Genomic DNA, 27,575 nt, shown 5'->3' on the forward strand with positions numbered 1-27,575 from the left:
GCGAAATGTGTGTCCTTCGAGTTGCGATAATGAGTTGCGACAGGTCCTACTGTTGAAATCGGTCCCAGAGTAAAACCTCAGCACAGGTAACAATTGGAACAGAAGCAGATTTTAAATTTTGTCTTGTGAAGCAAATAATGTTTTATTTTGTTATGACTGAACGTAGTTTCCATTGAATTGCACGTGAGGAGAAAAAAACAGGGACATGGTCCACTGCATGTGTTTAACAGGTGACAGCTGTACTGATCTGTGACACTTGTGATGAATAGGCACCAAGCTGTTGTCCTGTTGGCACTGCAAGTTTCCACGCTTTATGGACACATAAGATGTTCACCTCTGTTTAGCGTACATTGTTGTTATAGCTATCTTAAGCTCAGCCAGCTTGATGTGCTTTAAGCATGTGGTGCCGATCACAAGAAAACCATTTGACAATATTACGATAAATAACATCGACACATTTCAGCTATCACGACACACATTAATAAAATATTTATTGTGCAATATACCACAGTGCGACTTAGATAGGCAAACACAGAATTTGTTGCACTTTGTCGTATAAGGCATTACACAAACTATTTTCGTTGTTTTGGTAATGTCTAAAAAGTGTGCAATTTAGCCGCCAAAAATTATCACAACACTACGTAGATATGTTTGCTGGTACGCTTTCCAGCACATACACATTATGACCAGATGTTGCAACTATCAAGTGTCCCCAAATCATGCTATGTCGAAGCTGAAGGACCTTGTCTCCCACACAATGGTCGACTTTATGTCGATGGGCTCCTTCATGGTCTTCTCTGTGAACTCGGCTTTGCCGTTGCCATCCACAAAAAGTATGCTCTGGGTCCTAAAGTAGAGAAATAAGCGAACGAATGAAGGCAATGACTGCACACTTGATTTGCAAATGTGAAGTAACTTAAGGTAGCTATAATATTGGATAGGTTTAAACGCGCTGCACAAAGACGAGGGACTGAAGTGCAGACACACAGCACGATGTGTGTTTTGATCCCTCGTCTTTGTGCAGCATTTTTAAGCGTTTGCAATCATGTGCCAACTCACCCAAACCCCGTCTTTGTTGAACTTAATTACGTAGGGCTTTGCTGTCCCTGTTATGCATTGGCCAAAGTAGGCTACAATAGACAATTAAAAACAGCCCAGTACAGCTCTTACAAATTTTTATGCACGTTTCATCTGCAGCATAATACGGTTCGGAAACACATGGTAAGCATACCAGGGTTCGCGATTGTTCGTAGGAGTGTAACAATGGGTTTCTTAAGAAATAATGTCTCGCATAGTTGTTTGCTAGTTGCAGTCGACTTGTGAAATTCTCTAAAATCAAGTTGCTTCCAGTATTCGTGCTGTTGCAAACAAGCGATAATGTTGAATTCGTGCAATCACTCTGAAAGATCTAACGGGCTGTGCATTTCAATTTTAGCATGAAGGACTTCCTTCAGATGAAAATCCACTTCATGAAAGTGGCAGAAAAGTACTTTGTTTCGCCCTGCAGTACCTTGTGCCATAGTTGTGGTTGGGCAGGATGTACTTCATCTGGTTCATCAGCTTCAGAGTGGACTCTGGCTCTTTTGACTGCTTCCTCATGTCATCGTCCACAGGGTACCTGTCGAGGAAAGCAACATTCACAATGAAGTCTTCATACGAACAGAGCTACGGGTCAGGCTGTGCATTATAAATTGTGGCGTAAAGACCCCTTTCGCAGTTCAATAAATGGAAATTTGATGGTAAAAAAAAAATGGTTTCAATTTGCTAAGGGTAGTAACCAGGACCAGGATGAGGCATCAAGGTGACATCCTAACACTCTGTTCCTGAAACAGTTCAGTACAGCAAAGATCCAAGACAAACATTTTCAATTTTTCAAATTCTCAAATTAGGCTCTTATAATGTTTATAAGCAGAGGAATACAGTCAAGCCCATATGTCAATTATAACAACAATTGGATATAACGATGAACTCCGGCTATGAGGCGTGCCATAGTGGAGGGTTCCAGATTAATTTCGACCCTCTAAGGATCTTTAATGTACACCAAAAATCTTACCACACAGGCGTTTTTCAGTTTCGCTTCTATCAGCAAAACCGTCGCTGCAGCCAGCATCAAACCCATGTTCTTGGGCTTAGCAGCACAGTGCAATAGCCACTGAGCCACCGAGGCGGTGGTCACAACAACTCAAATAGGCAGCACGACCCTATGTAAATGGCAACATTTGACGGTAAATGTGAGTGCCACGGCGCACTGTTGTAAGTTCTTGTGCTATACTGGGGCCAACTTAAGAGCGGCAACAGAAGTTGCCCCTGCGCCTTACTGTGAGAATTTTGAGCGTAAAACGAGTCGTTTCGTAATTTCTCGTACTTATTCTGCTTTTAAATTCCTGCAGCGACTGCAAAAAGACCGGGTATAAAAAAGAAGACGATGTTACGCATTAAGCGCGATCTCGTTCCAAAACGCGCACGCACGTTGACATCCGGGTTCGTCGCTTCGGCGGATTGAAACGCTACATGAGCTATTGCCGTTCTTAACCTGTATCCGAGTATAGCAATACGTTTTTAAGCATTGTAGGCACTATTAATATCATATAAAATATATAAAATTATATGTTATAACAGTGACATTTCACTACCATTGCAATATCGTTACAATACAACGTCATTAAAAGAGACACTCAAGGGACCCAGGTAACATGTCTCTTGTAACCAAGGTCTCTTGTATAAGATGTTTACATGGCAAGCATAGGAAAACCAACCAAACCGCTTACATTCAAATGTCTCTTATAACCAAGTGTCTTTTGTAATCAGGTTTTAATGTATTGGTGGTCTGCCCAGGATGTGCATACACATGTGTCCCACGCGTTCAAACCAAACCTTAAAAATTTTTAAAGGAAAATTTCTGAGCAGCAAAACAAAACAAAAAATTCATTCAAGATAGATCAGGAGGCATATCTAGCTGCATTTCTTTTCCATTTTTATAAAAAAGACAACTAAGACAAATCAGCTGACTTTTTACCAGGTGAAAGTACAGTGAAACCTCGTTTAACCACACCTGACGGGGACGCGAAGAAAGTGCGTACTAACTGGCACTACGATTTATCCGAATGCATTAGGTTAAAGGGAAAACGAGTCGGGGATTCGGCTGAACTACGTATAAAAAGAAACTACGGCTTATGCGGGTACGGCTTAACGAGATACCACTGTAGTATCATTTTCTTGTCATTACATAGTAAAGCATCCAAAAAAAAAAAGTCAAATGCTGCAGCCTTGCTAAAGCGTCCATGAATGTGCAATATGGCAGTAACCAGGCATTCCAACTGTCAGAACAGTTCCTGAAATAAAACTCCGGTGTTTATCGCACTCGTGAGATACCACGTAAAACAGTGAAGAACCAAAACCGTGACCACATATGCATATGGATAGTAGTTTAGGTTTGGCATATGCCTTCCCCCAGTATTTCAATATTGAATAAAAAGTTCGTGTGATCAATGTCTGAATGAAAATCACAACATGCCAGCTAGTTCAGTTTTCCCTACTTCCTGAAAAAAATAATAGACTTCTACTTCATAATATTCATAAAAAACTGCTCCCTTTTATGCCACTTGGAACACTATAGAGTTTTTGGATCCAGTGACACATACAAGCATCTATTTGTAGAAGGTCGATACACCTCAATGACTGCATTGACAAAAGCATAGAAAAAAAACTATGAAAAAATTCCTTGCTTTGTTACACTGAAACAAACTTTTCCCCTAAGCAACCACTAGAAATTCAAGGCAGCAACCAACAATGTTTCCTCTGGACAATACCAAGCATAACTGTAGGATTGATACATGTGATCTGAAGCTTTCACCATGATACCATAGAGTTTCTTAGTAAGTATAGTAGAGAGGAAGTGCACCTTGTAAGCCATGTCGTCATGGGGGTTCATGGGAAGACCCCCCTTTTTGGCTTGGGCTTGGCATGACAATTAGATTCTTAAGCGGTATTTGGGATTTGCTTTCTTTACTATGCATTAACACGTTTACGAGCTACAAGGAAGCCGAAATCCTTCCGTTTCTGTGGTAGCCGCGTTCTGTGAAACAGCAGGCAGTGCGTAATCGCACCTGACGTTGCTCATGCCGCAGTCGAAGAACGCATGACTGAGCGGGTAATATGCCGCCGCGAAATTTGCAGCCGACGAAATGAAGAAACAAAACGTACTTCAAACGAAAGCAAGATACGACCACGGGGATACGACAGATACGGACGCTTGTATGCGTCCTATCTTGTCATCGTGCACGACTGTTTAACGCCACGTTTTCTTTTTTCTTGTTAAACTAGCTGGCGGTTGGTGCACCGGTTCACCACGAAGGCAACGTTTTAATAGGCACGCTCAAAAAAACTTTCCAAACTCTTCAAGCAACTTATTATTTGCAATGAGTTCCTCCCCCCCAAATATTAACCTTGTTCGTAACTACAACCTTGGCCTGCTGAATAGCAGGCACAACCGTTCCCGCAAAAATACGCTTTACTTCCTTTTTCCTTAGTTTTAAAACAGCCTGTTTTTATTTTCTACTTAGTGTACATTGTAAGAAACTCTATGCATGATACGAATCGCAGTGTGCTACTGCTATGAAAACGCCTACAAGAGCAGCAACTGACTAAACCTCCGTGAAGTTTTCTTGGAGTTACGATGCTCAACACAAAGCCTCGTTATAATTTTAGCACGGGTGGTGATCACTTCAGTAATACCCGTGCCACACGTACACGAAAAATGACATTAAGTGTTTAAGGCCTTGAGATACCTAATGACATTATTTGGGCGGGCCGTGCTACACGCGAAAATGCAAAGGCAATAAATGTGTTAAAGGAGCCATGAAGAGAAAACACAAGTTTGGTTCATTCAAAAGATTGTCTCGTTAGAATCATACTGACACCACTTTTAACGTAAACTTCGCTCAAATAAGCTACATAATTAGGAAAAACGGGAATGGTCATGCGACCCACCAGCTCATTTCCCGCAACAGAACCTATGATGTCACATGAGCTAAGCTCTGCAATTGGCAGAGGCTGGCAGAAGCAGACGCAAATTAGGTAGAGCTTACAAACTAGACGAACGAGCGATTTGCGCTTAAATTTAGGGCACATTCTTTACAAAGCAATAAGAATGATGGGACAAACAGTGGAAGTTACGAAAGCACATGTAAACATAGAAGTACTGATGCGTTCTGCTGTTCGTACTGCGCACAGCATGCTTGGTTTAGCTGCACAGCACTACGGGGCTTGGGGTTTTCTCAGACGACACTGGCAGATTGACGCAAATAACGGTGTCTTACGTGACCCCATTTGTCGAGCGAGCACTGTTTCAGGGAACAAATATTTTCTCCCAGAACAAAAACAAGCCAGGTTTAAATGCGGGCAAAAACAAACCAAATGCTTGCCACGGTATGGTGGCGCCATCTAGGTTACGGAACGTAAAGAAACGCGGGAACAAACCAACACCGCTGTACAGGGTGGAGACAACCTTTGAACGGTCCCTTGCCGCTGCAATTGGGCCAACGGGCTCAACGCGTTATTCTTTTCGTTTCCCACGAGACCTAGCAACGCGAAACAGACAATATGATTCAAACTTCTTCAGTAAACCGCGTTGCGGCGATAATTTTAGCGCGGTTTTGACACAATGACTTGCTTCGGTGGCGAGTGAGCAACCGAAAATGGCGGCGCCAGCGTATACGTGTCTCTACCCTGTACGGCGGATGCGTGAATGAAGGTACTCTAGGCTGCAGAGCGGTCGGTTCCTGTGATGTCATTTGGGACCACGAAAACGCATGATTGAGCGGGAAAATCAAAATTTTAACCTAAATTGTTTAATTTCTCAGTGAATAAAGCACCGTTTGTATCCGGACAAGCGCTGGGGGCACTATAAAACACGAAATCTTTCGAATAAAACCAACTTGCATTTTCTCTTCATGGCTCCTTTAAGCATGATGGTGATAATGACCCAAAAGGGAAACGCACTCATTTTTTAGAACCTTTTAACATAGAGAAAACCGTCTTACAAGTGTTAAAAGTGTTTTTTGTGATAGAAAATGTTATGAGAAATAGTGTTTTTTAAAAAATGGTGTGATCCATTTCTAAAAGTGGCTTCAGCAGCTTCCGTCGCCTGCCAGCGCTAGCCAAAGCCGAAAAATTCACAACAACAAGTAGCATGACGTTCTGCCTTTTGCCCCTGCTTTCGTAAACATCTTCTTCAGAGCTTCACCTCCAAGAGTGCACAAAAAATCGTCTTATATCGAAATTCAGCTACGTTACCGCGCCAACACTCTGGTGCTGAGAGTTACGTGGGTTTCATTTGGTGCTCATCGCGTTTGACAGTAAGCAGATATAAGGCGTTCGTGAAGGCGAATGAGTTGTGCGGAACTTCTTAAATTAAAAATGACATTAGAGCGAATGGCATTAGATTTTTGCGTGTAGCTGCGAATTAATGGCATTAAAAGTTAAGGCATTAAGTACTTAATGTCATTTTTCGTGTACGTGTGGCACAGGTACAAGTTCTGCACGGAAAATATCGCCGAGAATGTTTTAATGTAGAGGTGTGCTAAGTGAAGCGAAATAACTCATTTCAACAGAGACTTTTTTCAAGAGATTTTTTACAGTAAATAACTGTTGGCTAAGGATGTGGTCTGCACGAGACTATTTGTCGGTCATTTCTGCAGCGACCAACAGCTTGTGTACTCCATAACACATGGGACTGGCTATAAAATGGTTTCTCCATGGCTTGTCGCAGGGATAAAAAAATATGGGATTTATGGCACCGTGGCTAAGTTGCATAATATAACCCTCTACCACACGTGTAGCCATGCACGCAGCATTGATAACCGATTCATGTAGCAAGCATATCTAAGAAAGCCTCACTGGGTTTGGTCGTCCAGGAAATCAAACAGCTTCTTGCGGAACTGGTCTCTCTCGGAGAAGTGGTCGTTTTCACCGACAAGCTTCTCAAATTTCTCTTTGCCACATCTGACCTTGGCCCAAAATTGCGGAGGAACGCTGTTTCCAAAGGCATAACAGCCTGAAAAAAGAAAAGAAAAGGAAAAGCAGGTTAATGTGGCACACGTAGGATCTTTGTAGCCACATTTTATGTCTTGCTCACAAACTTTCAAGGCATTTCTGCACAATTATTACACAGAGTTGAGGAAAAAAACCGCCCTTAAGACATGAAAGTTTCTAAAAAAGCACACAAAGACAACATTCTGAAGATTCTGTGCTCAAGGCGTAGGCAAGAAAAAGGAGGGGTAGCGCTGTCACTTTACCTTTTTCTCAGAGAGTCAAGTGTATCAAATGCAAACGTGAGCACACCAACTGAGTAAGCCAGCAAGCAAGCAAGCCTACCCATATTCCCAGAATTATGTGCGTAGCTTAACCATCCTGGATTAGTACCTGGCATGGGTGTACGCCTTGTGTTCGTATGAGAGTAAGAGACTGGGCAGCTTTGTTTTTTTTTAAACCACATGATCTGCCAAATCTGGGTAGCGACAGATGGACATATATATTCCTGTCCCATTCCAAGTGTGGGTAGGTGCCACATGTTGATATTGGATGGGGGCCGCTTGCTTCAAGCAGATGACCCTCAATGTCCACCCAGCAACTACTTGTACTTTTGCCATAGCTGCTTCCAAATGAGGCACACTCTAAAACCCGTGGCAAATTATTCTTCTGCTTCCTAGACTGTGTAACAGCTCATAAAGCTTGTGTATAAAGCCCCACAGCTGTAGTTGCTTAACAGCAAAGGAGTCATTACCCAGTTATTACAATTCCAACTTAAGAAGCAGGAAGACCTGGGCTGGAGCCCAAAGTAAATTGGCAAGTGCAGTTTTAATTTAATGCAAAGGCATTAAATGGCCCATCAAGCTAAAGCGCTGGCTTCAGGGTTTTCTGTAGCAGCGAAACGGCACTTAAATTCACATTGGCTGCAACGCATCATGTGGCTTATCAAGCACCTGCGAGCGCATACACCTCAGAAACAAAACAAATTAAAAGCGCAGCAATGCAGGCACTTCGCCACAGAAGCCGACGAGGGCGCCACATCTGCGCAGTGTGGGGATCGTGTCACCACCACGGTGCTGTGTGCAGATGACGCGAGAGTGGGGAGCCGCACGGTGCCCCGGCCTCACCCAGCAGCGCAGCAGTCACTAGCGAGCCAGGGCACTCTGCACGGTGCACTTACTGCTGGTGCTGCACCCGCCTCTGCTCTACGGCAGTGCCCATAATGCCGGCATAACCACTTGGTGCAACATCAACCCAGAATGTTCAGTTGGACATTAATGTTTTCGCATTCACAACTCATAAGAGGTGCTTAGGTATCCTTAATCTTTTTCTCAAATTGGGGCCGAAGATGTCAATACACTCAAGCACAAGGAGCTAAATATTGGCTGCGGCTTAAAGGCAAGAGTGTGAAGTAGACACATGGCAAGACGAGTTTGGAAACCACAATCCAGCACGGATTGGCTGCCATCAGTTGGCAGCATCGTGTGATGGTGTAAGCAGTGCTTGCACACCTGCAAGAGTTGGAAACGGTCTAGTAGCTGCTGTAATTACATTCACCTTTATGCATGGGCTTTCCTGGAACACAACGTCAGGCTTTGTTTTGTTACAATGCTTAAAGGGACCCTGCAACACTTGCCATCGACTACTAGTAATGTATTTTGGGATAAAGTTTATTGTCCCAGAAATCTCCTCCCGCAAGAATTATGAAAATCCGTTCACAATTAACGAAACTACGCGCGATGAGAAATCGCGCATAATCGTTCCCTCTCAACTCGACCGCGGGCAACGCGACGAAAGCTGCGCGCTCTCACCCGGAGAGGGGGGTGGCTCGCGGCATTCTCTTCGGCGGCCTTCGATATATCCCATGCCGGGTAGTTTTCTCCTTTTCTCCGCAACGCGGAGGGGCCTATTTCCGGTCTGGTGCCACAAAAAAGCAGGCATGGGTGCCTGCTCGCAAGTGCGCGCTCGGGTTGGTAGGGCGTTTTTGAAGCAATAAACGTTTGTAGTCGAGTGGTCCCGTTGAAAGGGAAGTATTGAGCTCATCACTCAAACTCCGCGCGCACTCAAAACACAAAAGAAACGGCAATAACTGTGCCTACAGGTTCAGGCATAGAAGAGGTTCGTACACAGCGTGACGACGACGGAAATGGGAGAATCTACCCGCGAAGTTGACCAGTGACAGCCGATCGGGCAGCCATGGCCTATGTGACGTCCCTCGGGCCATGCATAATGAGGGCAACTGAAGAGAGAGCGGTTTGTTTTTCCGCGTCTTTCACATCGATTTGCGCGCTCACCGCTTCACGTGCACGTGTAATATTTGGCTCCGGTATTCCTGGCAGTGTAATCTAAACGTTGCGCAGGTTTACTTGCACTGTTCAAAGAGTGTTGCAGGGTCCCTTTAAAATAGGATGCCCAAATATGGGTTTTGAAAGTTTGCATGCCATTGCAACACCGTCAACTGTGCACTATAAACAGCACAGACCCTGCTGCTTCAGCCTGGCAGATTGAAGATGAAATGGCTCGTCCCATCTAGCCTTTCCTCGCACTCCATAAGTGCAGACAGGCCCCTCTTTTTGGCTCAAGCCCTTAGATCACCTACCAGCTGTTGGATGAGGTTGTGGCGGTTCCGCAGGTTCCGCTGCTCTTTCTCACCATGATTCTGCAGCTGTGTGCGCCTCCAAATAAAGCTATTTACAATTAAAATCCCTTGATGTCAGGAAAAAAGCTTTTGCTACCATTTCATTGTCTTTCGACAAAATGCATGCCTCACAAAGCAAGGATCCACACGGTGCTGTCTCCACCGCCGTCGTGGTCTTCACCACTCGCTTCTGTCGAATCCCTGTCATCACTAACTGATGGAGGCATGCAACTCTCTTTTTTACTGATGTCATCATCACTTTTGCTAAGCTCACCACCATAGAATGCACGCGATGAGATAGCAACCATGCTTCTTAGCAAGCAGCGCGCACGTCACAACGTTTCGAAATCCAGAAGGCCCGTGCTGAACCTTAGTGCAAAAATAAGAAAACTTTAACAAAGTTCACTTATCCCTCAAGAGATGGTGCATCATGCATACAAAAAATGCGGATGCATCGCAGAAAGAAGAACCACGAAACTCAAATTTGAACACCCGATTCGGGCATGCCCCGACAACGGTCCACTTAAGGCCGTGTTGAATTTTCGGGCAGGGCTCGACAACAGACCGCAAGAGATTAATGAGCTACCGCTGAACATTTCCATTAAACAGCAGCTAATAAAGATAAGATATCCACTTGCAACGAAACCTCACCTGGCTCAAGGACCTTGGGGCCATCCTTTTGCAGGTTGCTGTAGTAACCCATGGAAACTTTTTTGTCCCGAGGCCTGCAAAGTCAGAGCCAGAGGTGACAGTGAACGTCGCAGACGTCCTGTTTCGCAGAAAATGGTGCATGCCAAATCCAAACAACACAACTTGCTTTGCCTCGATGGTGACAAAGAGGAAACCGTTGTACTCGTCCTTATCCTTGGCCAGCTGGGCCAGGTACGTGCTCCCATCCATGGTTGACTTTACAAAGTCCACTACAAGAAACCCTGCAAAAGGTAATGCAAATATTTTTCACTGTGAGGCTCACAGGAAGACTGACAAGGATTCTTTCCTAAATGTTGAACCGCAGTGCAAGCGAAAAGACACAGACAAGAGCAAAAGGACACACGAAGCGCTAACTTACAACTGAACTTTATTTTCTCCAAGAACACCTAATATAAACGAAACCAAAGGAAACTAAACATGAAAAACAGACATGAAGAACAGAAACCAAACCCCACAACTAACAATTATCAACATGTGCCTTATTAAGATAGTCTAGCTCCTTCTTCATAAGGGCAGTTGAAGCTACACTGATGCAATGCTCCCCTAAATGTTCAATCTTGGTTGCCTCGATAATTTCCCGAGTAAGCATGTTCAAGTTCCTGCCGAGAATACGCAACTTTCAAACAGCGGTTTGCAGTTGCATTTGTCCCAGTGGGTGGCACGATGATCATTCATTTTGTTTTCAACATTATTGTGAGGATCCCACAAGCAGTCAGTGAGGCATCTTCCAGTTTGACTGATATTCCTCTTTCCACAATTTAAGGGCAGGTTGTATACTACGCCTTACATGTAATCCACGACAGGCTTTTGGTGCTTTATCTCACACAAAGATTTGGCCTTCCCCGAACCATGGTTCATGCTGCAGAGGCCCAACAGCTTTGAGGAAGAAAAGCACACTTGAATGCCTGCTCCACCAGCTATCCCTCTTAACCCTTTCGCTGTCACTGATGTACCGGTACGTTTTGCATTTCCCCTCCACCGTGTCACTGACATACAGTCTCTATTGTCTATTCGAAAATTCACGCCATAGCGCAAAGCTCGCATGCCTGGACTGTTCGTGCCATCTGTCGAGTCTTTCTAGTAGCTCGTATGTTCACTTGCTAACTCTCTCGGGGTAATACTATTCCAGAGTACGGAGCGCCGCACCCACCCTTCGTTGCTGGGGGGGGTTTGGCCACTCCACGCGCGATTACGGGTGCAAGGGCTGTTGTGCCATCCGCAATGGGATTCTATGTTTTCTTTTTTTGTTCACGCCATCTTTCTAGTAGTTCGTATTTTCACTGGCTAGCTATCTCGCGGTATATTAAAGAGTACAGAGCGACTGCACCCACCCCTTGTTGCTGGGGGGCTTGGTCACTCCACGCACTGTACTCTGTCGGGATGAGTGACCATGCACCATGCATACAATTACGGGTGAAAGGGTTGTTGTGCCATCTGCAACGGGTTTCTATGTTGTTGTTTTTATTCTGTTCCTGCATCTCCTACAGCGCACCAGGTTTTCCCAGCACACCGTTGCCTCTCCAATAGACCGAAACATGACTATCATGGCTTTCACTCTCTCGCCGCACCCTCACTTGTCGCTGCCAGTGGCAAATGAGGTGGTTGTATCAATGTTGTATCCCCTTTTTATCCTTATCTGCCATCATGATTTCGCAACGCCTCATTTCAGTGCGTGGTGCGGGCTGCTGAAAGTGCTCTTTCCATGCGAGCAGTTACTTTCAGATGGCTGACCGTGCGGGGCCTTCCACTGCGGACAGGAGCTATCGTTCTCCTGCACGGCAAGCTAAAAATATCTGGAAGACAGGCGTTTTTCACCCACGCACACTCCTTTGGGCTCATTACGTTCTGGACGCTATCATAGTCAAATAAATCACTGCACTGCTTCCCTAATATTCCGAAAACCAAGCCGACACTGGGGTTGCATCACAGACCGAACACCTGACAGTGAAAGGGTCAAGTTATGCAAGACACCATGAGGGTATGGGATAACAGCCACTTTTCTCTTTGGTCTTTGTTGCTGGCCTTGCGGTTGCGAGCCCCACGACTCCTGTTTCTTGGATTTAAAACACCTTCCGCAATCGAGGACAGCACATGCCCTATGGTAGCCTGAACTTGAGACGTGCTGCCTGCACTCTGAAGCTGGCTTCGGCAGTGTGGCTACAAGATTTATCAAGAGCATTTGTAAAACAGCATCCCACAATGCCCCTCTTTACTAATTTTGAGTGTCCTGACGAAAACAGCAACAGAACTTCTGAACCTCTTGGCTTGCTTGCCCAAAAGACATTACTATTGGAAAGAAGCAGCTTAGCACCCAGAAACATGATGGTGTTACAAATCGGTATTTCATTCATGAATGTCAAAGGTTTCATACAAGTTTGAAAAATGAACAGTGCGTTCGAGACCTGCTGAGTGAGGCATTCCAGGGTACATTTAAGTATGACTAGGAAACAATCCCCATACCGGGAAAATTTTTGCACATTGCTCTCCGAAAGGCGACTAGGCACTGGTCTGTTGTAATGTGCTAAGACTAAATCACTCAGTATGGAAGCAATACACAATCCTATACAAATGCCATCTTTCTGGAGAACAATTTCACCTTTCCATGCTACAAACGTTGATCTGGGTACAAAGATAACTCCAGAAGTCCACCGATGCTCACTCCTGCTGTGTTTTGAAACAGGATCGCCCCAAACCAGTCTATGCAGTCTTTAGTGCAACTTAGTATTTTATTATTATTTTTTTTTTTCATTTGGTAGGGAACATAGCACAGATCTTTATGTCTATTGGAAAGGCACTGTACGACAAGTCGGAGTGGCAGTTCAAGAATTCTACCACCGGAAAACAGTTCCTGATAAAAGAAGGGTCCTCTACACGAAACAAATTCAACATGTCCAGTAAAAACATGGCGAGGGCTTTTTGCCAGGTGTGATTTTCCGAAACCATAGCTCGAAACGGCCAACAGACCTTGTGCGTCTTGACAGAGAGAGAGAGAGAAAAAGAAAATCAAAAACAGCTTAAGTTGCTTACAGCTGACAAGGAGGGAGGGTTAAAGGTCTTGCCAAGTAATTTGTATGATCCTAAGGCTCTGTATGCTATTAATAACATTTTCTTTCATCCCATAGGTGTTTATTCGTGCCGCGTCAAAGCCGAAGCTAGAAAGCTATGCATTAGGCTAGAACTCAGTAAACTAGCCTAGAAGAGCAAAAATACTAGCCTAGAGTGATTTTTCTCTGCCAAGATGCACAAGACCCATTGGCCATTTCGAGCTATTGTTTCCGAGAATCGCACCTGGTAAAAAGCCCTCGCCATGTTTTTACAGGACATGAATCATGATGAACTTGTTTTGTGTAGAGGACCCTTCTTTTTTTATGAGGAACTCTTTTCTGGTGGTAGAATTCTTGAACTGCTACTCCAACCGGTCGTACAGTGCCTTTCCAATAAACAAAGATCTGCGTTATGTACCCCATAACAAATTAAAAAAAAAAAAAAAAAACTAAGTAGCACTGAAGACTGCATAGACTGGCTTGGGGCGATCATACTTCAAAACGCAGCAGGCGTGAGCGTTGGCGGACTTCTGGAGTTATCTTTGTGCCCGAGATCAACGTTTCTAGCATGGGAAGATTAAATTCTTTTCCAGAAAGATGGCATTTGAATACGGTCGTGTATTGCTTCCGTGCTGAGTGATTTGGTCTTAGCACATTACAATAGACCAGCGCCTAGTTGCCTTTCGGAGAGCAATGTGCTAAAAAATTTTCCAGTATGTGGATCGTTTCTTAGTCATACTTAAATGTACCCTGGAATGTCTTGCTGAGCAGGTCTCGAGACCATTGTTCATTTTTCAAACTTGTATGAAACCTTTGACATTCACGAATGAAATAAAGATTTGTAACTCCATCATGTTTCTGGGTCTTGGGCTGCTTTTTTCCGATAGTCATGTCTTTTGGGCATGCGAGACAAGAGGTTCAGAGGTGGTGTTGCCTTTTTCGTCAGCACACACAAAATTGGTATAGAGGGGCATGACTCTCTTTTACAAATGCTCTTGCTAAATCTTGTAGCGACACTGCTGAAGCCAGCTTCAGAGCGCAGGCAGCGCGTCTCAAGTTCAGCACAGGCATTATAGGCATGTGCTGTCCTCGATTGCAAAAGGCATTTTTAAATCCAAGAAACAGCAGTTGTGGGGCTCGCCACTGCAAGACGAACAACAAAGACCAAAGAGAAAAGTGGCTGTTATCCCGTACCTTCATAGCATCTCACATTACTTAATTAAGAAGGATAGCTGGCAGAGCGGGCATTCAAGTGTGCTTTTCTGTCCCAAAGAAGCTTTGTGCCCTCAGCAGCATGAAACCCGGTTTGGGGAAGGCTAAACCTTGGTGTCAGATAAAGCACTGCAAGCCCTTCGTGGATTGCATGGAAGGCGTAGTATACCTGCCCCTAAATTGTGGAAAGTGGTAGATCGGTCAAACCAGATGATGCCTCAATGACTGCCTACGGGAGCACCACAATAAAGTTAAAAACAAAGTGGACGGTCATCTTGCCATCTACTGCAACACATGCGGCTGCAAGCCGCTGCTCTAAAGTTGCGTGTTACCGGCAAAAACTTGAACACGCTTACTTAAAAAATTATCGAGGAAGATCGAACCCATGGGGAGCATTGCATCAGTGTAGCTTCGATTGTGCTCACGAAGGAGGAAATGGACTATCCAAATAATGCACGTGCCAATAATAGTCAGTTGTGAGGTTTGGTTCCTGTTTTTCACGTTTTGCTTCGTTCGGTTTCTTTTATATCAGGCATTTTCAGACAAAATAAATATCAGTGGAAAGTCAGCGCTTTATGCGTCCTCTTGCTGTCGTCTGCGTTTTTTCGCTTGCGCTGTGGTTTAACATTCATCACCAACTCACCCAAATTTTTACGTTGCTTTGCTCTCCTACAGAGGCACTTTTACAACCCTTATATAGATAGGGCACACTCAGCAAATGCATGTACCGAGAAAAGAAGCTGTTTTGCGTTCTTCACAATGCCAAAGCTTAAAAATACAAACGAGACTCGGTGCCTAAAACAGTTTCAAAACCCACATCTACGTGTGTGACATCTAGGTCAATAACAATGTTCAAATCAGTCACACACTGAAAACACGAGTAAGGAAGGAAAGGCTTGTAGTTCAAGAAAGCAACAATGGACCTTTCAGTGGAGGCTGCCCGATTCCACAATTAAGAAAATGCAGCTACATCTACCGCTTGAGGTTAAAGATGGTAATTTTGACCAAGTCCTAAATTTGGACGCACAATAAATAAAAACTACGTGAATTTACTGCAAGTGTCTGGGAGTTTTTACGGACTAGCTCGTACAATATCCGTTTAAACATGAAGAGCCTGACAGCAAGTGTTAGAAACCAAGGACTGAGGCTTGGGCATGTTGGTTCATGACTTGAAGGAGGGGAACAGCGCAAATTTGACAGACACGAGAAGAAGGAGACGACACACACAGCGCTTGTGCGTGTCGTCTCCTTCTTCTCGTGTCTGTCAAATTTGCACTTGTGTGTGTCGTCTCCTTCTTCTCGTGTCTGTCAAATTTGCGCTGTTCCCCTCCTTCAAGTTAGAAACCAACCAAGGGGGCAAACTTTGATTAGATTTTGTGCGTATCTGGATGACACGCTTCACGCTTTTTAACTTCCTGGTTCGGCTGCCTCACAGCAGGCTTTAAATAGAGCTGATAATGGCAGCACTTCAAAACGTAGATAATTCCGAGAAGTCGTAATCAGCATGCTATCTGGCACAGTGTGAGCACGTGAAATGGAGGACTTCATACACTTCATACTATCGTGACGCACGACCTCAATGCTGATATGGTGACCACAATTGCAGATGAGGGTTCATGCAGGTGAACAAAATAACACTGCCTCACTTGGCCCTTTACATGATATGCAAAAACATCCCAAATTTCCTATGTGGTTAGGGCAGGCTATGGGCATCAGAAGTTCCCCACAGAGCACCCATAAATGGAAGACAGAACTGACCCTAATGTCCATATAATATGCCTCACGGCACAGCTAGTTTTAATCTCCAAAGCAGCAAAATGCGGAAATTCTCTGCAATAGTAAATCCTAACCATGCTGGTTAACTTCTTTGTAAAGCGAATGCAAGAAATTTTAACGCACAATAGCTTAAAACCTTTTTCTGAAGGCTGGGGATGGAATGATCCATTATAGCTTAAACTCTTATTGGAAGGCTGGGGTTTGGGACAATGTATGTTTATTATAACAGATTCCAATAGGCTACAAATTAAAATTTTCTGCAGCATTCCCCCAGCCATTTCAAATGGCCTATGAAGTAGCCATGCAAGAAACGTGCCTTACCAACAGGTATTACACATTACCTCACACAGATGTTTCGTTTGTTAGGCATTAATTGTAATCTGGAACGGCCTAAAAGATAAGATGAATAGGAGCTAAATGTGATACCATCTGTTATTTTGCCGTGACATAAAAATAAAAACGACCAACTTCTAACCGTCCAAGCTATACCTGGACTATGAAGTGCACTATAACTAAACGCTAAAGATTAGTTTAGACCACCTGATGCTCGAATTTTCACTGCACGGTTTTCAGTGCAGAGGCATTTCTTTATTTGGTATCCAAGAAATAAGACTGACGTGGCGACAACCGAAACCTCCCGTTACTGTTTGGGCTGCGTGTTGAAGATACCGCTGCCTGCCTGACTGTGGGCACACTAGGCTGCAACCAAGGAAATTATTGGAGCAACAACTGAGCTTGAACGCATGGTGCTACACCTCAAAAGTTTTGCTGTTATGGCGCATACTCACAAGGCAAAAAAGACCGAAAAGTCACAAGCCACCCGACTGCAGTTGTTACTTTACCCACTCAGCTCAGCTCCGTAGGTCATGCAATAGCATGTGAAGGGACCCTGCAACACTTTTTTAAACTTGTTTCGAAACCTTAAATGCTCGCACAACATAGACAAACATCAAACAGCATATCCAGTACTTAGGTTCATCATAATCATCATCATCAGCAGCAGCATCAGCCTACTCAGGTCCACTGCAGGACAAAGGTTTCTCCCATTGACCTCCAACTGCTCCTGTCCTGCACTAATAGAATCCATAGCTTACCCCCGAAGTTTTGTATTCCATCCCTCCATCCGTATTCCATCCCTCCATCTATTAACCCATCTCTTGGAATCCATTCTGTTACCCTAATTGTTACCCAATTATGGTAACTTTGCAAAGTACCTCAGCCAAAAAATTATTGCTCTGCACCCATCAGGTAACTTAGAAACTTGCCCAAAAGATTTATCTCTTTTTCCCGTTATTAGCGTTCTTCAACCACTGGAATTACGCCATCACAGCGGTGTAGCGGCTACTGGCCGAGCTCCTCCAGTTGCAGCAATGAACTCCTTCGATAGCCAGTTTAAAAAGAAAGCCACAAAAGCAAAGCAGAAACGGAAGGTATGTCTGCCGCAACGAGCAAATCACGCAATGCCGTTTTGTGCTGGCAATCACTATAGCTTTCGCAGTGCTTCTAGACACGAAGGAAAGAGTGAAAGCCTTTATCGGAAGTGTCGCAGGGTCCCTTGAAGAGCAGTCAGGTGTTAATAAATGCACCATCAGTTTTGATACCACAACGGATTTCAAATTCCGCGGTTAACGTGCCCAAGCCAATCCCCTGGGTTACAAAGCTATCTGTAGTGGACAGCCCGAGATGCTGCCGTTGCTAAAAATCAAACGCGGCAATATGCTCAGCAGCAAAATGCCTCGTCAGGTGTGGACCTTGCCGGGCACCCTTGCGTCAGACAATCTTGGGAAAAGTGCGGCAGCAACTATGGGACAGGACAGAGAAAAGAGGGACGCAACAAGGCATCAAAGGGGGCTCACCCCGACCACGCTTTGTTGGGTCCATGCGGTCAGCTGGCTGCAGGATGTTGAGCAGAGCAGCAAGACGCCCCTTCTTGGACACGGCCATCCACGTCCCTCCCTCGCGACCCTTCTCCTGATCGCGCCCTGTAAGAAGGCACGGGCTTCGATTGCTGCTATCAAAACATAGCAAACGCCACCAATGAGCCGACCCATCAGCACGTGGAAAGCAACGAGCACTTAAATTCCTTCTTCTGAGTGAGGACATGCACGGGGCAAGCATTTGCACGACTCGCTCCAAAAGCACAATCTAAATTGGGGTGCGGCGATAAAAGTAATTTACTGCAACAGAATGCGTGGCTTAATAATTAAAGGAAGGTCTCATTTTGGAATGCTGCGTATTTTATTTTCCCGTGGAATATCTATGGAGGAAGCAGTTTTGGACGACTCAGGTAACTACTCTGGACAGGCAAACAAAAGAGAACGTGATTGGTTGCGGGAAAATAATTACTGTGACGGGGCAAGGATGATCACGCGATGATCGGGACAACAGGCATATGGCAACAGGCATATGGCAACATACCTCCGATAATATCGGGTTCATCCTCCCAAAATTCAGCCGGCTTCGAGGGCCGATGAAAGAACTCGTCTCTCGCATTCACCAGAACCAAGCTGAATCCGTCCTCTCCGGGGTCGGGATTAATGTAGACGAACAACAGGCACATGCTGAAAAACGAGAAACAAGTGAGCCCATTAATAGTCGAATGAGATTCGAAGCATAGTAGACTCTTCAAATCTTGTCACGCTACAAGGATTGTAATCATGACAGCACACGATGTCGCCTGTTAACGCACGTTACGTTGTGAACGCCTGTCACTCGACCTTGCTTACATGGTCGGCGAGGGAAGCTTGAAGCAAGGAAAACTGTAGAAGCCGTAAAGACGAGCACAGCTTCTGCATTGAGCTGTCTGTGAATCGGGAGAGACGTCAGGCGCTACAGGGACCCAACGCACTACAAAGGTCGCGCCAAGCTATCGTTTTCAAAACGCTGCCGTGCGTCGTCTCCTGCGAACGCCAGAACAGCTGTTAGTGATGGAAAACAGACGGGGAGAGAGCGAGAGAGAGAGTCAGAACCCAGAACACCGCGGATTCTTTCGTTGCAAAAAACTTGACAAAGAAAGTTCCGCAATTTTTAAGTACACGTTGTTAAATAGTTTTGAAATATAATTACTTAGAAATGGAAAGTTTTGACAAATTTATTTACCGTATGCGGTTTTGAGGGCAGCACAAAACAGCCCTATTCTTTGACCCAACCAATCAGTGCGTTCTCTCTAGGCCGGCCTGTAGGATAAATGCTAGTTGTTTTGATGGCGCCGCCGAAACACGTGCTACACGCGGACCACAGATTCTCGGTTTAGGATCGTCGAGCAAAATATCTAATCGTCGTGAAATTAGTGCAAGTATGACAGCAGAACAGGAGCTTGTCCAATTTCTGGCCATCGAAGCGCCGACGGCTGTGAAACACCAGGCGCTGTCCTATGTTATAGGTTTGTGTTCAGACTGCTGTTGCACGGGGACGTTTCAAATAGTTTCACATTCTTTATTCGACTTAAAACTTTACATACCTTGTTCTGTTTTTGGAACTTGTTTTTGCTTGGGGAAATTTCGAATGTTTTGGCGCTCTCTTTTGGCTTAGATGCCACATTCTGTTTTTTCGGAACTGGGCGTAAAGGCCGGTGGAGGCGTTTACAGATTGTGGGGGCTGTAAATGAATGGTAACCCCCTTTATGGATGCATCCACTAGTTTTGAATGAAAGATGCGCTGAAGAGCGGGAAGTCAGAAGGGAAATATCTGTGTGTGGGAGGGGGGGGGGGGGGGGGGGGATCCAAGGTGTTACAAAAGAACAAGTATATGAACTAGGGGGTGACCGCATCGTTCCTGTCAACGCATTTCTCCCGTCGAATCAGAATTCTGCTACTGCAAAATTGCTGATTGCATAGCTTCTGTCTTGACATCTCGACACAAATTATGGGAGGTTCCTTTGATCTATCCGCGCGCAATGCAAATATTACGCAGAAGCGTGGTGCGCCCGTTGCGGAACATGGAATGCGGAGTTCCTCAGATTTCAATTTGCCGTCCGTCTCCTAATGATGATTTTGCCAACATACACGGCAAGTTGTGTTGTTAAACTGTTTACCATCTTTCTAATTGCTAACTCCTCATTTCAGAGCGCGTTTTTAACTGCGCTATGTGAAGTGCTGAATAGGGATTCCTGAGTTAATTGTTACCATGTCTGGTTCCCATTTGAGATAGTGTCACTCCATTGCATGTTGTCCCTTAGCTTCGACAGTGCGCACTGAATGCTATTCAACTCTTATTTTCAGGCCTGATAGACACCGAAGATGGCCTGAACCTTCTTCGCAGGAACTGGGACTTGCTGAAAGCAGTAGCTTTGCTGATTCACGACAAGAATGCGGAAACAACCTCAAAAGCGCTCAGCTGCCTGGTGAACTTTACATCGAAAAGTACTATTTGTGAGCACTTGACGGAACACAACTACGGCGCCCTGCTGGAGAACTTGCTGGAAGCCCTGCTCTCAGAGTCTGACAGTGCGAGGACACTACAGTGTGCTGCCATTCTCTCTAACCTGACCCGAAGCATGCAAGGAGCAAAAAAAATCTGGGCGTTGATGAGCTCGACAAACAAGGCCGACCATCTTCTGCAAGTGCTTGTGTCAAGTAGCAGCGAGAAGCTCGACCACGTCAGCTTCATGTTTTCAAACCTCTCACAACTGAGAGATGTTAGAGAGTGAGTGTTCCTACGGAACATTGAGCCAAATGTAAATACGATTGCAAACTGCCCCACAAATTTAATAATAGAATGAAAGGAGCCTTGAGGGCATAACAAGTTTTTTTTCTTAAAGTACATTAAGGGTCCCAGAAAGGCGTATTACATAAGGGGCGAACAATTTAAAACAAAACGAAAGTAAGAAACATACTGTAACACACCGTAAAAGTGGTACAAAATATTCTCAGCGAATGTAACGTTATGTAAACATTACATTTTTGGATGTGAAAATGCAACATTGCAGAGAAAAAGAACCTATGTGGCACTCAATGGAACAGACAAACATAACAGTGTTGATCGTGGAAATTTTTTACATATCTGACAGGGCTCTGCAGAATGCGTCGTAGTTACTGATGATGGCAATGTGGCAAGGCAAGTCGTCCCATAGTTTTATCGCTGAAGTTTGGTTCAGTAGAAAGACTGTTTTGTCCAAATAACAATAATTCCAATTTTATTGCAAACATCAAACAAATAATGAGATACTATTCAGAAAAACAGATAAAGCAGTTATGACTTTTGAGTTACATTCTGGCGACATCTCTACGACATTGCGGAATCTTGTTGGTGCGATTAGACACATAGATTGTAGCTGGGCCTCTAGTTCCGTTTGATTGTATCGCTTGAATGCTAACGTGCGGTTAACACACCAATAACTACATTTTTAGTGCTGGTGTTCATTGCGTCACTCTTACCCATAGTCTGTCACTGCAGCACAAAATGTGAAAATTTTTCAATGTGAAACTGTCTTTCACAGCTGGAGTGGTGCTGAGTGAGTTACCAAAGGCCAGTTCTTTCAAACTAAACAAAGCTGTATTTTATCTTCTTGGCCCTTCTGAAAAAACGGCGTCATCACTGTTGTTGTTTTCTGGTACAGATAATGGCCGCCACTGCGAAGAGTAAATAAAAAAAATGCACATTTCAGTTCATACGGGAATTGAACCGGGGCTGTACTCCGATTCTGCGAAAAATGTTGACGTGTCGCCAGCCTGCTTTTTAAAGTTATTCATGCCAAAGGATAAAGGAACAAAAGCGGTAAAGAAGTCTTTGAAAAGTATCAATCCATAATGCTTTTTGTCTTCAAAGCATGTAAACGGACTGAAGTGACCCGAGGAATTTTTTTTACTTCAGGTTTTTCTATAAAGTTTGAGATTTATCAACTGAAATCTCGTGTGTAATATGATGACTTCCCCCTAGCTGTCTCAGGTGGTTGTCCCTAGTTGAGCTTACTGGGAACTTGGCTCCAATCTCAAACCTCGACGTCGCAGATATGTTGCCAGGGCAAGGGCAAAGCATTTTTTGCGTGTCCTCACCTAGAAACTAGGAGAAGCTATCGACTTGAGCATACTTTTGTGAGCAGCTTCTGTCTTGCTTATGATTAAGTCAGCCTGCGAATTGCGAAGGCACAAGAACCCTTTGGGTCTTTCTCTCTCTCTTGCAAACTTCACTCTGCTGACGAGGAGGAAGACAGGAATTTCGCTGAGAGAGCAATGACAGCATACAAAAAATGCAACATTGCATCCTTTAGCTTCTTAGAGGGCTAGATATCAGAGATAAGAAAGGCATCCCGAAAACCTTTAACAGGTTGCCCTACCAGTACTAGACTTGTACTGTCGTTACAAATTGAAAAACGAACAACGGAGCGCGTGGCTTTCAGTACATGCCGCGCATCCTGACGACGAGCCGCGTATGTGCAGTGCGAACAAGTTATGAGACTTCGTGACCAACCTTGATATGGAAAGACCATCATATTTCCATCGTCCATTGGGCGCTCAGCACGAAATCAAAAATAAAGATAGCTAGCTTCGTGCGCCGTATTCACTCATCGCAGCAACGAAGTTAGATAACGCTTGTGTGAGCTGGCGCCGAACATAGTGGGAAGACAAACCAAAACGCTCGCACGCCGAACGACGGTGTTTCCATATCAACGTTGGACACCAACTCTCGTAACGTGTTTGCACTGCGCATGCGTGGCCCATCGCCAGGATGCGCGGCATGTACTGAAAGCCACGCGATCCGTTGTTCGCATTTCAGTTTATCACGACAGTACATGCTGCTGTTACTGTGCTAGCCTCCGTAATAAATAAGCGCTTGTCGTCACTACAGGTGGTTCTTGGATAAAACAGCCAAGCGGGTTCAAAAACTCTTTCCACTTCTTACACTGGAGACCTCGACAGTCCGAAAGCATGGTGCAGTTGGAGTGCTGCGGAATTGTTGCTTTGAAACAGGCAAGTACAAGCCCTTACATTCTTATCTCAGTGTTCAGAGTTGTCATCACATCTTGTTATCATACCATATTTGTGCGCAGCTTTCGTCGGAATTTGCTGGGCCGCCATATTTTGAAGCCAAATTATTTTTAAAAAAACCCGCTGGTAGTCTGCCCCGGCTTTCTGGGTCAATGATGGAGAGAAAAAAAACTTCATCCAGCTTTTATGCTGGCGTAGCAGCTGTTAACTTTCTCAAGTTTTTTTTTTTTTTTTGCTAATTATAATTAATGCTCTATCAGTATTCTAAGCCCTCCTGTGTTGAAACCTGTTTTAAGCGAGCAACCTCGTTGCAAAAGTAGAGCTAGAAACATCCTGGTTATTTGTTTTCGGCTGCTGTAGAGTTAGTCGGTGTTGGCAGAAACCGGCAAAACACCCAATATGTGCAACTTTAATGAGCACACTCAGTTCTGAACTGCTAGATATTGAAAGTGCCTGTAGAATCTTTCAAAATACGTGAAATGAATCGCTGTGTTTTGCTCGCACGGCAAATCGTTTTAGCCATACAGCAGACTGTCACTCACCTTTGAATAGTGACTTCTAATTGTGGCAGTTATTTTGAAGCTGAAGGGGCAATCACGGATGTTGTGTTCACTGCTGATGTAGAAGCTGTGTCAACACACACAGCCGTGCATAGATGGCCTGCTTTGGCCAGGCTGTATAGAAGAGTGCCGAGGCGTACTACTTGCGTCATGTCCCAGTAGGTGGCTGGATCGATTTAGCCATTTCAAAGCTGCCCATGTGTCTAGGGGTTGATTGTCAGCTGACAGAGAAAGATGGCTTCTTAATGAGCCTCAGTCACGCGTCATTAACCAGGCCATTTGCTCCCTTTATATGAGCTACAGTATACTAGCTTTTTGTCTGTGTGTGGCTGGCTGGACAGTTTTTTCTGGGCTATTCGAGGCTTGCCTGTTCGATTTTGCAAACAGGTTTGTGTGCGATGTCGTTACGGTTCTGGTGAAATTAAGGCTCGATGTGAAAATGCTGCATGGTAGAAGCAATAAAGTTTGGTTCTGTGCCTGGCTATGCTGATAAGTCAAATCGACCTGACAATCTCCTTCCCGTGCTTCAGTTATAGAAAGGTATGTTTGTGCAAGCAAGGCACTGCTTGCAGTGTGCTTGAACCAATCCCCATGCTCAAGGATGGTTTTTTAGTGCAAATGGCCTGGTTCGCTAGTACTACTGTGGCCATGGTGCCAGAAATGAAGACCAAATCTCACCAGCACGTGTATACTAGTGTAAAAATCAAACTGTCATACAGTGTATATGTGGCAGAGGTGTGCTCCTCATTTGATGATAATCAAATGATAATCAAATCCTCATTAGCTTCCAATACCCTTGCCCACCCTCTCCCCCTTTTGCTTTGGTGTCCGTAATATTTCACATTGCTCTTCACCTTGAGGCAGTTCAGGGATTCTAAGAGGCAGAGACGCAAGCGAGAACCAAACAATAATGCATTAAAATGTTTTATTAGTCGCCGAAGGGCAAGCGCTCGCATCTTTAGCTGTGCATTAGCCCTGATTCTATTTTCTTCCTGTCTAGACCTTGTGCTGCAGACGCCGTATCTGATAAGAGAGACAAGTGGTATTGCACTCTCGCATGCATGTGGTTTTCTGCGAACACTTTGGTATGCTTTCCCAGGTGCAATTCTCCGCCTGCAGCCCCCATTCCCCGAGATACGATGAGCGCAAACAAAAACAAATTTAAAAGAGTAAAAAGAAAAACCCGAGCTTGATGACCTTCTTTTGCAGAGAGCAACGAATGGCTCCTAAGCGCTGAAGTGGACATCCTGCCACGACTGCTGTACCCTCTCGTCGGTCCCGAAGAGCTAGACGAGGACGAGATGGAAAAGCTTCCCCTTGACCTCCAATACCTGGGAAGTGATAAGCGGCGAGAGGAGAGCCCTGAAATTCGCCAGATGCTCATCGAGGCCATCACCCAGGTGGGAAAGTGCATTCGCATAGCTTCCGGGAAGATGTGTGGAATGCAATTACTTTTAAGGCACAAAACGGGATGTGCAGATAATTGAACACACACTTAAACCCCAACGAAATTTGGGTTTGGTTGTATGCAGAGATTTCTGTGGTCAGTTGGGTGTGAAATGCACAATACAGGTTTGTCCTTAAGGGGGAACACTGCTCTTAAAACAGCTTCCTTTAATTTTTAAGTAAACTCTGTGAAACTTATCAGTCTAATTTTTGTCCACTGATTTCAAGTATGGCATTATTTTTGAGTTAAGTCAATTAATTACCAAGATAATTAGAGATAATTACCCATCTTTGGAGGAACAGTAGACAAAAACAGTGATGGGCATAAAACTGTAATCTTTATATTTTTCAATAATAGTATGAACACTGGTGAGTGCACTATGAGAACTGGTTTTTTGATGCACTGCTTAAAACTAATTTTACAGCTCTGTAAACATTGGTGGCACCAGTGGCAAGGAACCATTTTGAGTGCCCATTTCTAACACCAAAGTTTAATGAGCTGCAACATTAGTTCCAAGCGATGCATCAAAAAACCTATTCTCTTATTGCACTCACCAGGGTTCATAGTATTGGAAAATATAATGATTACAGTTTTATGGCTACGAGTTTTGTCTAATGTTCCTCCAAAGATGGCTAATTATCTCTAATTATCTTATAACTACTCGACTTACTAAGAAATTAATGGCATATTTGAAATCAGTGTAAAAAATGCAGCAGTACTGACAAGTTTCACAGAGTTAACTTAAAAAATTGAAAGTGTTTTAAGAGCCATGTCCCCCCTTATGCAACGGCACACTTTAGTCATATTTGCTTTCGGGCTATTTTATTCTTGTTTACGAAGAACAAAAAGCAAACACACGCAAAAAAGTTACTGGACACAAGAATGAGAACAAACGGGTCACAGCTCTGGTAGACCTACCTTTGTCTGCTGTCTTTGTCCAGCACTGTGTGTTTTGTTCAAACCTGCCTGTACCTGCTGGCGCATTGCACAGGGCTAAAAAACTAGAAATCAACAAAAAAATTGAAGTGATGAGTATGCTCCACTTAGCCAATTCCTGAACTCAATTTGTGACACCAGTCTGTGAAAGGAGGACCGAGGTTGGCAAAGCTTGTGAGGTCTGTAGTAAGAAAACACTGGCGGGTGTGCTCACAAATGTTAACGATGCACTTGGCCTCCACTTCTGCCAACTGCTAGAATGCACTGCTGATGCCCTCATAGTTTGTGAGGTCTCACTCCAGCGCGAAAAAAAAAAAGGGGCGAAGTGTGATAAATGATGTGAAAGGCTTGGGAATTTTTCAAAAAAAAATTACAGGATAACTACATGGAAAATGTGAGCTTCGCATTACGAGGCAAAAAAAAAAAAACTATTTGCCTTTAATAATTCCCCTCTAGCTGTTGCACCACCCTGTGCAGTTAAATAATTCTTTAAACTTTACCTTACTGCTCTACCAGTGATAGTGCAAATTAATGTGCTGTAGGCTTTAAATAAGCGTGCTGATTAATCTTGTTACTTCACCACCTTGTACTGTCATGGAATAATAACCAGTGATCAGTTTTGTTTCTATATATAGCACTTAAACCTACACTATGAAAAAGAAATAAGAAAACTAATGTTCTTAAATCTTTTGTATGCCCTGTACATATGATAGGGAACTTCGCTACGAAGAACAATGTTCGATGCTACTAATTTGCACTTGCACTTTAAAGTTACCACTCTTGCAGGTTAATGCTATTACATGGTTTATGCTATAAGTAGTAACTGTGCTTTACTTAGAACCAGGGTCCCTCAATAATGTCTGCAAAGCTGCAACCCAGCCCAGCTTGTGGATAAACCAAGCTGATAGCAGGAACTTCAATGCACTTCGCTCTTCTCTTTCGATGTTCCAGCTGTGTGCCACGAAGAAGTGCCGAGTGCAGGTGAAGGACTCTGGTGCCTACTACGTGTTGCGGGAACTGCACAAGGTGGAACAGTGCCGACCCGTCGTGGTGGCGTGTGAAAACTTGGTGGACATTCTGATCAGCGACGAGCCAGAGCCCGGCATGGAGAACCTCAAGGAGGTAGACATTCCTGAACACCTGGTGGAGAAGTTTGACAACTACAGCAAGGAGCTGCTCAAACTCGAGTGAACGAGAGGAAGAACAGAAGGAGCAGCGAGAAAAATTAAAGCCGTTCCACTCAATGTGAAAGCTGTCGGAAGTGCAGAGCAGTGATTCGCCATAATGGGCTGTGGC

General features: G+C 44.4%; 2 protein-coding genes across 2 annotated transcripts; one reads left to right on the forward strand and one right to left on the reverse strand.

The window, feature by feature from the left end:
- Positions 1 to 464: 464 nt before the first annotated feature.
- LOC144145151 (transport and Golgi organization 2 homolog) lies at positions 465 to 19,353 on the reverse strand. The gene is made up of 8 exons (XM_077676654.1): positions 19,137 to 19,353; positions 18,829 to 18,971; positions 18,267 to 18,392; positions 10,485 to 10,599; positions 10,319 to 10,392; positions 6,898 to 7,054; positions 1,511 to 1,618; positions 465 to 847 (listed from the first exon to the last, which is right to left on the reverse strand). The coding sequence occupies exons 2-8, from the start codon at positions 18,968 to 18,970 to the stop codon at positions 718 to 720; spliced, it is 852 nt and encodes a 283-aa protein (XP_077532780.1). The 5' UTR covers position 18,971; positions 19,137 to 19,353; the 3' UTR covers positions 465 to 717.
- A 230-nt stretch (positions 19,354 to 19,583) lies between these two features.
- On the forward strand, positions 19,584 to 27,530 carry LOC144145150 (protein HGH1 homolog). The gene is made up of 5 exons (XM_077676653.1): positions 19,584 to 19,792; positions 20,631 to 21,054; positions 23,197 to 23,322; positions 25,110 to 25,296; positions 27,231 to 27,530. The coding sequence occupies exons 1-5, from the start codon at positions 19,708 to 19,710 to the stop codon at positions 27,468 to 27,470; spliced, it is 1,062 nt and encodes a 353-aa protein (XP_077532779.1). The 5' UTR covers positions 19,584 to 19,707; the 3' UTR covers positions 27,471 to 27,530.
- The last annotated feature ends 45 nt before the right edge of the window (positions 27,531 to 27,575 follow it).

Source organism: Haemaphysalis longicornis, unplaced genomic scaffold (assembly GCF_048455015.1).
Source record: "Haemaphysalis longicornis isolate Haplotype H1 unplaced genomic scaffold, Haemaphysalis longicornis Haplotype H1 scaffold_7, whole genome shotgun sequence".
NCBI classification, from domain to species: domain Eukaryota; kingdom Metazoa; phylum Arthropoda; class Arachnida; order Ixodida; family Ixodidae; genus Haemaphysalis; species Haemaphysalis longicornis.